Here is a 14,023-nt window from a genome sequence, read left to right on the forward strand (position 1 = left end):
ATGAGGACAAGACGCACGTGGAGAAGGACTGTGCGTTTTGCGGCAACATGTCGGAGCGGACCATGAAGGACCGCCATCAACGTCTTGCCAACTGGCTAGAAGGGAAGAGCCCGTCCGGCGAGAAGAAGAGGAAGAAATCCGAGCGGTCTTCTAAGACCTTTGAGGACGCCCCGGCGACGGGGGTCCAACATAAGGCCAAGCACCGCGAGTCCGCTGGCACCGGGAGCGCTGAACGGTCGGGCTCTACGGGCGCCAGGCAGGGCGCACCCTCCCCGGCACCATCAACCACGAGCCAACGCTCTGGGTCGGGTAAGAGGAAGGCCGAGCACCCGGCAAAGCTCCTGGAGAGACCCCGGTCGAGCTCGAAGGCGGAGGGGGAGCGAGGCAGTGTGTCCCCCCTCAAGGATAAGGCGGTGAGTGCACCTAAGGTGGTGAAGGCCTTAATCCATCCGGCCAAGCCCTCTATCGAAACTGTCGCGGCGGCCCTGGCTCAGCCTGTGGAGGCTACACCAGTGGTGGCGACCTCGGGGCTCAGAGTCTCCCTGCCACCTCGGAGGGAGTCCTCTTTTGTGCCCATCGATAGGACCCCCGTGAAATCCCCCGTGGGGAAGAAAAAGGGGGGGCAGGGTGTCGTCGTAGATTCGGCCTCAACCTCGGAGGAGGAGCTGGTCGAGGTCTTAAGCCACGGCCTCGCCGTGGAAGAAGACCGGCCCGTCGGGATGGATCCCGACGCAGGGGGCGACGACATGTACCGACGGGGCCCCTGATCGCCCGTCGGATTCCCCTCTGCCAGCGCCGCGAGACAACTCGGCGGCCATTTTGTTGGCTATACAGTCCTTATGCTCAGAGATAAGGACGAGACTACCGTTGCCGACGGAACCTCTCCCGTCGGGGGACCCAGAACCGGGACCTTCTGGTGTTCCCCCTACCAAGAAAAGAAGGATCCACCCTCCACCTCCTTTTCAGCCGTCGCGCCCCTTCCAGCCCTCCTCCCCGTCCACCCGAGGGGATGATACGGGGACTGACACGGCAGCGACGGGTACGGACGACGAGGTATACGACGAGGATGTACCGTCGTCGCCTCCCACCAGGGCTTCTCCGCCCGACGAGATTGGATCGTTCCACTCAATGATCGCCAGGGCATCCGAGCTTTTCCAACTCTGCCCTGAGGAGAAGAAGAAGGAAGGTTTCCTTTATCAGCGGCGCGAGGCCAAGAGGAAGACGGTCCTCGCGGTGCCTCTATTGGACGACATTTGGGATGAGGGCCTCACCCTCCTCAAGAACCCTTCCACGACGCCAGCTAGAAGAGACCGGTATGAGAAAAAGTACCGGGTCCCGGACACGGCCCCCTTGTGCCTCTGGGCGCAGCATACCCCGGACTCCGTCGTCTCCGCGGCGGCCAGGAAAAAAGCAGGGGTGGGAGTGCGGCCTCCACATCGACTTCCCCACCGGACGGCGAGGGAAAGAAATTGGACGCTATGGGACGCAGAGTCATCTCGTCTGCAGCGACGACGATTAAAGCTGCCAACGCCTTGGCTATCGTGGCCCGATACGACAGGGAGCTCTGGTACAAACTGGCTCCCCTGCTGGACTTCTTGCCGGACGACAAGAGGGCAGAGGCCCTGGAGATCCTGCAGGAAGGTGAGGTGGCTTCGGACCACGCCATTACCGTTGCGACGGACATCGCCGACACTGGGTTCCGCCAGTTGGACAACGGCGTTTGCCTTAGGCGGCGTGGATGGCTCAAGGCTACGGACTTCCGTCAAGACGTTCAGACCAGAGTCCTGGACATGCCCTTCGATGGGAACAACCTGTTTGGGAAAACAGTGGACGATTCCCTTCAGGCCATTAAAGCGGACACCGAGACGGCCCGGGCCCTTGGAGTTCTGCAACAACGACGGACGCCCTTTCGGAGCAGCGGAGGCAAGGGCGCCTCCAAAGGTTCCGGTGGCGGTTTCTCCTCCTACCGTCAAGCGGCCCGCTCGTCGTCTCAGGAGGCCTACAGAGTATGAGGCAAGTCTGGCGGACCCCGCCGTCATCGCCAAGGACAAGGTGCTAAAGCCTCATCGAAGCAGGATTGAACCGGCCGGGGAGTCGGGCCCCCACCGAAGCACCCCGGTGGGAGGCCGGCTGGCGAGCTTCGTCAGCGTGTGGGAGTCCATCTCCACCGACCGTTGGGTGATGGACGCCTTGGCCCGGGGCCACGCGCTCGAGTTTCAAAGAAAGTGTCCGCGCGTCCCCCCCGTGGCCAGGAAAGAACTTCACGTCCCTCAACTTCTCCTGGAGGTGAAGGCGATGCTCAAGAAGGGCGCCATCGAACTCGTCCCAAAGAGGCTTCGGGGCTCCGGAGTCTACTCGAGCTACTTCCTCGTCAAGAAGAAGACGGGGGGATGGCGCCCCATCCTGGACCTGCGACGTCTGAACAAGTTCATCAAGGCGCAAAAGTTCCGGATGGTCACCCTCCAGCACGTCCTGGGTCAGCTGGAGGAAGGAGACTTCCTGTCGTCGTTGGATTTGGAGGATGCCTACTTCCATATTGCCATCTTGAAGGGGCACCGAAAATTCCTCAGGTTTGTGGTCCAAGGGCGTCATTACCAGTTCAAAGCCCTCCCCTTCGGTCTACGGTCGGCACCCAGGGTGTTCACCAAGTGCCTCGCACCGGTGGCGGCTCAGCTGCGCCGCGAAGGGATCCACGTCTACCCCTACCTGGACGACTGGCTCATCCGAGCCAAGACAAGGGAGCTTGCCGTCGTTCACACGGCAAGGACCGTCCAACTTCTCACGGACCTGGGATTCTCCGTGAACTACGCCAAATCCCACCTGGTACCCGCGCAAGACACTCTGTTTCTGGGAGCGAGGCTCAACACAGTGTCCCTTCTGGCCTCCCCGTCGGAGGAGAGGACCAGGACCATCCTGGGCAAGGTGCAGCGGATGTTGGTGGCCGACGCGGCCAAGGTGAGGTCCATCAAGTCCCTCCTCGGAATGATGTCTTCCTGCATCTACCTCATTCCCATGTGCAGGCTCCGGATGCGCCCGTTGCAGGAGTTCCTGGACGCGCGCTGGATCCAAACGACGGGCAGCTTCGAGGAAAGGATCACACTCGACGAGAGTTTCCGACGCGCGATCCGGTGGTGGGGCACCCGCGCGCATCTGACGGCGGGCATGGACTTCCAGACCCAAGCCCACCAGGAGACAGTGACCACGGATGCCTCCCTGGAAGGGTGGGGAGCGCACACCGGAAATCTGCACGCAAGAGGCCTTTGGCTCCCGACGGAGAAATCCTTACATATCAACGTCCTGGAGCTCCGTGCAGTGTTTTGGGCCCTCAGGTCCTTCCTTCCGTCCCTCAAGGGCAAGGTGGTGAGGATCTTCACCGACAACACCACCACCATGTTTTACATCAGAAAACAGGGCGGAACCAGGTCCCCAGCACTGTCCAAGGAGACGCAGGACCTGTGGCATTGGGCAGTCGCCCAAGGGATGTTTCTGGTGCCGTTTCATCTGGCAGAGATAAAAAACACCATCGCCGACTCACTCAGCAGGGAGCTGCGCTCGTGCCACGAGTGGGAACTACGGCAGGATCTAGTGGATCGCCTCTTCCAACGGTGGGGCACACCCCAAATCGACCTGTTCGCGACGGCGACGAACTCCAAGTGCCGGAGGTTCGCCAGCAGGTTTCCCCAGGCGAGGAGCATGGGCGATGCTTTCTCGTTCCCCTGGGAGGGCCTGTTCCTCTACGCTTTCCCTCCTTTGCCACTGCTAATCCGGCTCGTCAACCAGCTCAAGAGGTCACGGTGCAGGATGATCCTCGTCGCACCTGCGTGGCCGAGGCAGATATGGTTCCCGGACCTTCTGGACTTGTCAGCGTCCCCGCCAATCAAGCTGCCGGTGGACGCGGATCTGCTCTCCAGGGAAGGAGGCGCCATCCTCCACCACGACCCGAAATCGCTGAACTTGCAGGCCTGGCTCCTGCAGCGCTAGAGTTTGGAGGATACGACATACCGGCCGACTGCAGAGAGGTTCTTGCAAAGGCCAGGGCGTCCTCGACTCTTAAATGCTACGGACACAAATGGAAGAGGTTCTCTGTCTGGTGCCACGCACAGAAGATTAACCCTCTACGGATTACGGCTCCCCAAGTACTGCCGTACCTGCTGACGCTGGCCAAAGCTGGACTGGCACACGCGTCCATCAAGATTCATCTTGCTGCGATCTCCCGATACACCAGAACCACGGGGCGGACGTCCTTGTGGTCTCATCGTCTGGTGAAAGAGTTCATGAAGGGACAGTTCAGATCGTTCCCGCCGGTGAAGGCTCCGGCCCCGGCGTGGGAGCTCAACGTGGTGCTGACCAAGCTCATGGGACCTCCGTTCGAGCCTCTGCACTCGGCCCCGTTGAAGTTTCTGTCGTGGAAAACAGCGTTTCTTGTGGCCATCACCTCCGCACGAAGGGTGGGAGAGATCCAGGCCCTTTCCTGCAAGGCCCCGTACTTGACTTTTCACGACACGAGGGTAGTGCTCAGGACGCACCCCTCCTTCATGCCCAAGGTACCGTCGGACTTCCACCTCAACGAACCCTTGGTGTTGCCTGTATTCTTCCCGTCGCCTTTGTCGCTGGCTGAGAGAACTTTGCACTCGCTGGATGTGGCTAGAGCGCTGAAGTTCTACGTGGACCGCACGAAGTGTTTTCGGAAGAGGTCACAACTCTTTGTGAACTTTGGACCTGTCAATCAGGGGAAGGCTCTCTCGAAGGCTTCCATTTCCAGATGGCTCTCCGGCTGTATCATGTACTGTCATCGGTTGGCAAACCGACCGCTGCCTGGCCGTCCGAGAGCCCATTCCACCAGAGCGATAGCAGCTACCACGGTGTTCCTTTCTGGTGTGCCCCTGCTGGACATATGCAGGGCTGCTACGTGGAGGTCGACGCACACCTTCACGAAGTTCTACTGCGTCGTTCGGGATTCCAGGGAGGAGTCCAGGGTCGGCCAAGCAGTGCTGCGCAACCTGTTCGCCTGAGATGAGCCTGGTGAGGAGGTAAGATGCTTAATGTTGAGTTTGATGCAATGCTTAATGTTGAGCCTTTGCCACCTCCCGTGGTTGTGCATGTGTGTACTGCTATGTATTCTTTATTCATGAGCATGTGAATCCATGCCAGACCCCATGCTGGAGAAGGAACAAGTTACTTACCTGTAACTGTTGTTCTCCAGCAGGGGTCTGGCATGGATTCACATGCGAACCCTCCCGCCTACCCCTCTGCGGCTCTTCACTTGGTCATACTGCCACTTCACGTGCTTCCAAATCTGAAGATGGCTGCCATAGGCGGTGCTTAGGTAGAGGGCAGTCATTGGCTGTGTCAGTATGACGCAGAGACCAGTGATTGGTTATTACTACGAAAGACAGATCAGAAACGAAACTGATACTGGTTTTTTCTTTACCGAGGATTCCCAGCCTGACGACGGGGAATATTCATGAGCATGTGAATCCATGCCAGACCCATGCTGGAGAACAACAGTTACAGGTAAGTAACTTGTTCCTAGGGGAGTACAGATGGGAGACATGCAATCCAAAATCTGCCTCTTCGCGGACGATGCCTTACTTTACGTCACCAGACCGTCCCAAACAGTCCCCCGGTTACTACAGGGTCTCATGCGCTATGGAGAGTTATCGGGTTATAAAGTCAATCTGGATAAGTCAGTGGTGTTTATGGGTAGGAACCTGTCAGATCCGGAGGTGGACTTTGTGAAAGGGCTCCCCTTTAGATGGACTGAAGAGGGATTCCGGTATTTGGGAGTACAGATTACACGTGACCTTGAGGAACTGTACACAGCCAACTCCCCCCCCCCTCTGGTCTGCAATCAGAAGAGATGTAGAGAGGTGGGCGGAATCGGCGCGCCTTAACCTCATAAAAATGGTTCTCCTCCCAAAGTTTTTATTTCTCTTCCAAATGCTCCCGGTGATAATCCCCAAGACCTTCTTTATAGAAACAAAGCGAGTCCTGCTCAACTTCCTCTGGTCGGGCAAAAAGCATAGGATCTCCTACGAAGTGTTGACTAGGGCTAAGGAAGATGGGGGAGTGGGTAATCCTGACCTGGAAACGTACCACAGAGCTTCTCGGCTGAGGGTTTTGGTTGATCACTTCTCCCCAGATACGAAAAAACAATGGGTTGCCATGGATAACAGGCCCCTTGCCCCTGTCACAATAGAGGAATGGCTCTGGGTCCCGAGGAAGAATATCCCCAGAAGCGTCCTGAATCATCCAATCTTGAAGGTGCTGTGGTCCCTGTGGGGAGAGGGAGGTTACTATCGGTGGCTCACGACGTGGCCATCCCCGTTGAGCTGCTTTTGGGCCCCCCCCCTTCCTGCGCAAAATAAGAACAGAACCAGCGGCGTATCAGTCGTGGTTCGAGGCAGGCCTTAGCAGGACCGGCCAGCTTTGGGTGAAGGGTTCTTTTCTGCCCTTAAGTGACCTCGAGGAGGCCCTGGGAATTGGTACCCTGTCCCCCTTTCGCTACCTCCAGCTCAAGGGTGTCCTCACCGAGCCATCCTGGGGCGACACTCTCAGGAGGGATCTCACAGAGTTCGAAAAGCTTCTCCTATCTGCGAGGGGCTCTAAGGGGATAATATCTCGCCTTTACAAACTCTTCCTGTTCTCTGTCCCCAGGGATCCTCCAGCGGCACGTACATGATGGGGGTGTTACGATTGTTTTTTTTTGTCAACTCATGCTTACACATGCTATGTACTGTCGTACTACATGGATAAAATTTAATAAAAATTGATTTTCAAAAAAAATAAAATAAATTTTTTAAAAAAGCAGCTGCCAAATCTTTAGGAGCTGCTATTAGGCAACCTCAGCCTTTTCGTGCGCAAGGGCAATCGTGGAGGGGACGATCCTATCGTTACTACTCCTCATATGGAAAGGCAAGAGGAATGGCCAGTCAAAGGGGCCAGAAAAAGGCCACTCGCGGTGGACGAGGAAAACATGCAAAGCCAGCTCCAGCTGCAGACTCTCTGACATCAGCGGCTGCAACAACCGCCACAAAACCACTTTGAGGACTTGCATCACAAAACACCTCTAGGAGGCAGGCTGTCACAGCATCTGCAAGAATGGTGAGCCATTACTTCAGATGTTTGGGCTCTAGAAATAATAGCCCAATGCTACTGCCTTCCTTTTCTAACGCAACCTCAAAGCAATCCACCAGGGAGACACCCGTTGAAGTCTTCGAACCCGCTCCTACAGCAGGAAGTTCTAACCTTACTGGAGAAAGGTGCTATAGAACCAGTACCTGCAGCGGAGAGGAACAAGGGATGGTACTCCCCGTATTTTTTGATCCCCAAAAAGGCGGAGGACTGAGACCCATCTTGGACTTGAGAAACTTGAACAAGTTCCTCAGGAAGGACAAGTTCAAGATGGTTACCCTTTCTCAGATCCTTCAGGCCCTTCAACTTCAGGACTGTTGGTGTCATTGGACCTCCAGGATGCTTATTTTCATGTGCCGATTCATCTCAAGCACAGAAAATACCCGAGGTTCGTAGTTGGCGACTCACACTATCAGTTTCGAGTCCTGCCATTCGGATTGACCTCCGCCCTGAGGGTCTTCACCAAGTTAATGGTAGTGGTGGCAGCGCACCTCAGGAGAGGGGGGATTCATGTCTATCCCTACCTGGACGATTGTTTGATCAGGGCGCATTCTGCCGAGCAAGCACTGGATCATCTGAAAGACACCTGACATTTCCTCCACAGACTGGGCTTCTCCCTCAATTTCAAGAAGTCGCAAATGACACCTTCCCAACAGCTTCAGTACATAGGAGCTGTATTAGACACATCCTTGGGAAAGAGCTCGCCTCCCAAGTCGAGGGCTCAAGACATTCTTCAGATGGTTTCCAAATTCCAAAATGGCCAAAATCTCCAGGCTTACGACTTTTTAAGGTTGCTCTGCCTCATGGCATCCTGCATCTTCCTGGTGCCAGAGGCACGCTTGAGGATGAGATCCCTTCAATGGGCTCTATAGACTCAGTGGTCCCAATTCTCGGGTCAAATGACGGATCTTCTTCAGATTCCGAACAAGGTCTGACAAGATCTTCTATGGTGGACCTGTACAGAGAACATCCTAAAAGGAGAACTTTTTGGCAACCATGGCCGGAGATCACAGTAGTGACGGATGCCTCACTCATGGGGTGGGGAGCGCATGCCAACGATTTGACAATCAACAGTCGTTGGTCTCCATCGGAGTCCAAACTACACATCAACCTTTTAGAGCTGAGGGCAATCAGACTAGCGCTGAAGGCCTTCCTGCCATCTGTCAGGGGAAAGAATGTCCTGATAATGACGGACAACACAGTGGCCATGCATTACCTAAACAAAAGAGGAGGTGTGGGGTCACTAACTCTGTGCAGAGAGGCAATGCAGCTCTGGTATTGGGCAATTCAGGAGGGAATCTCTTTAACGGCAATTCATCTAGCCGGGGAAGAGAATATGACGGCAGATGCTCTGAGCAGGCAGAGCACGGTGTCCCACGAATGGGAACTGGCTCAGGAAGTCATTCAAGAGATCTTCGCCCTTTGGGGAACCCCTCAAGTAGACCTATTTGCAACCGGTATCAACCAAAAATGCGAAAGGTATTGCTCAAGGGAATTTCCCCCGAGAGGATCCCTGGGGGACGCGTTTGTGGTGGAGTGGAATTTCCCAGTATTGTATGCGGTCCCTCCGATTCCCGTCATTCCTCAGGTCATCAGGAGGCTGAGACGCTTCGGGAGCCGCATGATCCTAATTGACCCGGATTCGGCTAGGAGAACGTGGTACCCGGACTTTCTAGACATGTCCATCTGTCATCCAGTACGTCTTCCAGAGAGAGAGAACCTTCTCTCTCAAATGGAGGGTCAGGTTCTCCATCCAAAGGTCAAAACGCTCAACCTTCATGCTTGGTATCTGAAAGGCTGAGATACAGGGATTGGAACCTTCCAGATGATGTTATGGAGGTGTTACTTTCGGCAAGAAGGCCAGCAACAAAGTCTCTATACCGTTGCCGTTGGAAAAAGTTTTGCAACTGGTGCAGAGAAAAGAATGTCGATCCTTTTCTATGTTCTATTCCGGAAGTACTATCTTTCCTTCTGACCCTAGCACATAGAGGTCTGAATATTGGAACAATAAAAGGTTAGCTTGCTGCGCTTTCCATTTTCAAGCGCTCGTCGGAAGATTGCTCCTACTTCAAAATTCCTTTGATAATATAATTCTTAAAAGGACTCACTAATGTGTTTCCTCCTCACTCATTTCAAGTACCGATTTGGGATCTCAATTTAGTCCTAAAATTCTTAATGTGTGCTCCTTTTGAGCCTATGCACACATGTCCATTAAGATTACTACCATGGAAAACTGCCTTCTTAGTTGCTTTAACATCTGCAAGAAGAGTGAGCGTATTGCAGGCACTGTCTTCTGGGCCTGGGCCACCCTAAGGACAGAGTTGTGTTGAGGGTTAAACCATAATTTTTACCGAAAGTAATATCTGATTTTCATTTAAGTCAGAAAATTGTTTTACCCACATTCTATCCTCCACCCCATCCTTCTAATGAGGAGGAAAGATTACACAGGTTGGATCCAAAAAGAGCTTTAAGCTTTTACATCTCTAGACTTTCCAGACTTAGAGTGGACAACCAGCTGTTTATAGGTTACACAGGAAGGAAACTGGGTCAATCGGTGACAAAACAGACAACTTCACGCTGGATCGTGCTTTGCATTTCAGAATGCAACAGACTAGCACAAAAAGACCCACCAGAAGGGTTAAGGGCTCATTCCACCAGAGGCATCGCCTCCTCGACAGCCCTTCAAACAGGTGTTCCAATAAGGTCCATTTGTGAAGCAGCAACTTGGTCTTCACTACACACCTTTTCAAAATTCTATAGCCTGGATGCTTCCCAGTCTAAAGAACTGACTTTTGGGAAAGCAGTGCTTTATTCAGCCATCTAAGGGCATTGAAAAAATCTAACCCCTCTTCCAGAGAAATTATACAAAATACTGCTTTGGGAGTCTATCTAAGATGAGGAATACGTTGGAGGACACAATCCACTCGAAGAACAAGTTACTTACCAACTGGTAACGTTCTTTCGATTGGATGTTCCTCCAACGTATTCCTCATCGCCCTCCCAGCCTACCCCTCTGTAGATTTTTCCGGGTTATTGCCATCTCAAATCTTGCAAGGCTGATACCTGTCTGCCGGCACAATCTACACAGTACAAGATCAAAGATAAAAAGGGGAAAAACAGAACTGAGGCCAACGGGCGCCGCACGTGCTACTTATATACCCGATGACGTCACCCTCGACGGAGGCCTTCGAGGGACCATCGACTCGACGACATCGAAGCACAGCGCCCTCTGCCGATGAAATTTCCGAAGAGCAGCAAAGCTGGATAGAATACATATAAGATGAGGAATACGTTGGAGGAACATCCAATCGAAAGAACGTTACCAGTTGGTAAGTAACTTGTTCTTTGATGGCATATAGCAAATGCACGTTAGTAAATCAGGTTATAACGAGGACCAGTAACGTGAAACGCGCAGACTTAAATTACACCTGCCTATTGTTAAAGTTATTGTATATCACTGTTCCCAAATATACTAGAATAAAATATTCAGCAGAGTCCAATATTTTTTCGCACGTGGTGGGATTTCAAGTAGCAATCACAAATTGGATAATATGAGCATACACATGTTTAGAAACACTACTCCATCAATACAGAAGATTAAAATGTATTAGCTTTTTCACCAATTCAAAATGTGTCTTTCATATTACCAGAGATATATTTACAGTTCTGTTTTCTTGTGTTTGATATGTAGAGTCATTAGATAAATGGGAACGATTGACAGTGGCTGACGCATTAGAACCTGTTCAATTTGAAGATGGAGAGAAAATTGTTATTCAGGGAAATCCGGGTGATGACTTCTTCATTATAACAGAGGTAAAAATATATGTGGAATGTGTAAATTTCTTAAATTGTACAGCATTATCGAATAAAACCAATTTACGAAGCAAGTATTATTGATGTATTTTTGCATGCAGCATCATGCAATTTACAGAGTGGAGCTATGTTGTAGCCAATTGCCAGTGGTGGTGAAGTCCCATGTCTTAGACTAACGGTCAGGGCTTGGGGAAAACCACAAGGTCCAGGAATTTAAAACCACTCTGTAAAATAGGCCCAAGAGGAGGTATATAGGGGATATCTCAAGCTACACAGGCCATCCCTAGCCTGCTCTGCATGCCTCTTCTCTGATACCTATGCGCCCCTTTTTTTGCTAGGAAAGCTGACCACTGTAACCGTTACGAAGGGATTGTGGGTACCGTTTAATTCAGAGAACCCCAGTCTACCACAGAGATGGTTTATGCTGAATTTTGTAGAAAAGATGTGTAAACCTATCCAAATGAAACACACCACAAGGAACAATCATCAAAGATGTTCTGATGGGACTTTGCTGGGCCACAGACCTGCTCTTGTGGTAATCCGTGGTGTCAGGGGAGTATCCAGCATTGCAAGAGTGGGGGGCAAAGCCACGAAGAAAGTCCTGCTCCTACCCATCCTCAAATGCACCTTGGAAATGTAATTCTAAACTGAGATACAATCGTTCCTGCCCCCCATAAGATGTAGACAAAAAGGGGGGGTTTGTCCTGATTGGAGAAGTCTAAGCTAGCTGCAGTTTATTTATTGCAGTGTAAGTTTAGAGACAGTATACTATCTTTGAGTGTCACAATTTATATAGTTACCAAAGATAGCAGTACATGAAAAACAACAGTAATCATCCACATGTGCTAGATCATTAGTTTATAATAGAACAGCTTTTATTAAGTGGCTGTCCTTATTTCTTTAAACATTTTATGAAGGAATTGTAAGTATCATACAAAAGGGTGCACATATTTCACCCAAATCACACAACAAAATACAAACCAGTATAGGTGCAAAGCATGAAACAAAAAATAAAGTCAGTTCATACAAGCATGTGCTGTGTGTTAACATTGATCCAAAACAAGACAGTATTATAAAGGCATCATGTTGCCACTAATACATTCTGTTTTTATGTTTTTCTAATTGTAAGACGGTTTTACCCAATGGGTTAATACCAGGTTTACCCAATGCAACATGTAACTGGTGTAATCTTAATAATCCTCAAAAGGTATAAAGACCTTGGAAGGGTCTATCATAGCCAGGCTAAAGGGTGACCAAAAAAATAGTTGATCGATGTCACTGAAATAAATCTCAACTAAGATTTAAGGGGGATCCCGTCGCACCACTAGGGTGAAGGAGTCCCAGGACGTTTCGGCTTTGGTGGGTCACAGCGTTCTTCATGGAGCCAAGGAGTGGAGTTCCCTGTGAAAGATGTAAGGGGAACTCGAGTTACTAAAGTGGATTATCAAAAATGTAGAAGATGCACAGTGGTTAAAGGGCATGTACCTACACATTTCACTGTCACAAGGATACAAGACCCTTTAATAAAAACTAAAGAGAACATGTCTAGTTGACTTGAAAAGGTAAACAGAGAGTGGCCTTACACCGGCCTGGGTTCTGGATAGATGCCAGAGGCTAGTAGAAATGGAATAAAATGCAATAAAATGCTCCTCTGTGAGTGACATGAGCGTGTGCCACAATATACTAGATAGAGGAGAAGCAAAGCACTAAAGTGGCTCTGATATGACATAAAATACAAAAAACTATAAATCCAAAATACCTCCATTTGCCCAATGATATAACCATGGAGTGGGTAAGTAATGGAAGTGTGAAGTACCTTTAGGTGGTGCTGCAAACCAACCCCATTGTGCAATGATATAACCATGGAGTGGCTCTCCCCAGCTCGCCATTTTTAATCCATACTGCATAGCAGCATCAAACCACAAAAGTATAAGAGCCCTTGCCAAGGTGAACAAATGGTCAATTACCTTTTTTGATGTCTTTATCTTGTATACTCATGTACTTGTTTTATGTATATGTGAAAAGTCGATTTGACTATAACACAATCAATAAAAAAAAAACCTGACTTCACAGAAAAAGATATTGCAAGGAGCATCATCCGTCTTGGATACTTGGAGGCACCATTGAAGTAACTTTAGAATAAGTTGCCATAAGTAAGCCAAGTGGCAAATAACTTTGCGGTGCAAAATTCCTGAATTGCACTTTTATTATATGTGGAGCAACTCTATAGTCATTGGACTTTTTATTGTATAATAGCATGATATAATAGCATAAACTATGAAGTGAATCACTCGCGGAGCTGCAGATAAGACAGAGTGTGATTAAATGATTTGCCCAGCATCACACACTTGGGTCAAACTGGGATGTGGACAATTAAAGCAACTGAACACATCTTCCCAGGTCTAGTTTATATAGATATTCTTTGCATTTCATGTGCTTAAATAATACTTTATTTATAGCAATGCCTTGGAAGCAACCCACATTACACAATAAACTAGCGATTCATAATAAACTAACTTTACACTATATACATCATCATGGAAATATGTTGAGTAATGGGTTTAGTTTTATTGTCCCCATCCTGCATGAACAATTCCAATAGCATCAGGCAGATGAATTCGAGCCTAACAAATCCCACTTGGGTTTTAAAGCCATAGTCATTATTTAATAAAGCATACAGCATTAGGCACCCTTCTGAACCCCCTCATTCACATTTCTTAAGGGACAAAAGTCCCTGCTAATAGTACCCCCTCTCACCCATCAGTGCTTAATGGCTCTTATTGTAATGCTCTATTGACAAAGAGCAACGTGTAAGGCTCCTGGGAGAGCTGCTCCGCTGCCCCAAACTCGAACAATGAGGTTGCTGAATGGAAGGTGTCCTGTTGCCAGAACAATGAAGTGAAGGTTCTGAGCATGAAATATCGGGTGACCATGAACACAGCCGTTATGCAAGATGGCTCTCCGTCTTCATAATCCCTTGGCAAGTTGAGTGGACCTATGCGAGGCCCCGCTCATCAACTATAGCAAATATGGGAAATATTTATTATTGGAACCAGAGCACTAACACCAATGTTTT

At 50.3% G+C, this 14,023-nt stretch overlaps 1 protein-coding gene across 2 annotated transcripts in view; it reads left to right on the plus strand.

Moving 5' to 3' along the window:
• Positions 1-14,023, plus strand: part of PRKAR1B (protein kinase cAMP-dependent type I regulatory subunit beta) — a 2,827,796-nt gene that overhangs the window by 2,290,242 nt on the left and 523,531 nt on the right. For both annotated transcript variants that reach the window (XM_069647235.1, XM_069647236.1), the window contains one exon: positions 10,826-10,947. In XM_069647235.1, coding sequence (XP_069503336.1) covers positions 10,826-10,947 — 122 coding nt within the window. The remainder of the gene's footprint in view (positions 1-10,825; positions 10,948-14,023) is intronic.

This window comes from Ambystoma mexicanum, chromosome 2q, assembly GCF_040938575.1.
Source record: "Ambystoma mexicanum isolate Mex_15411 chromosome 2q, UKY_AmexF1_1, whole genome shotgun sequence".
Lineage (NCBI taxonomy): Eukaryota > Metazoa > Chordata > Amphibia > Caudata > Ambystomatidae > Ambystoma > Ambystoma mexicanum.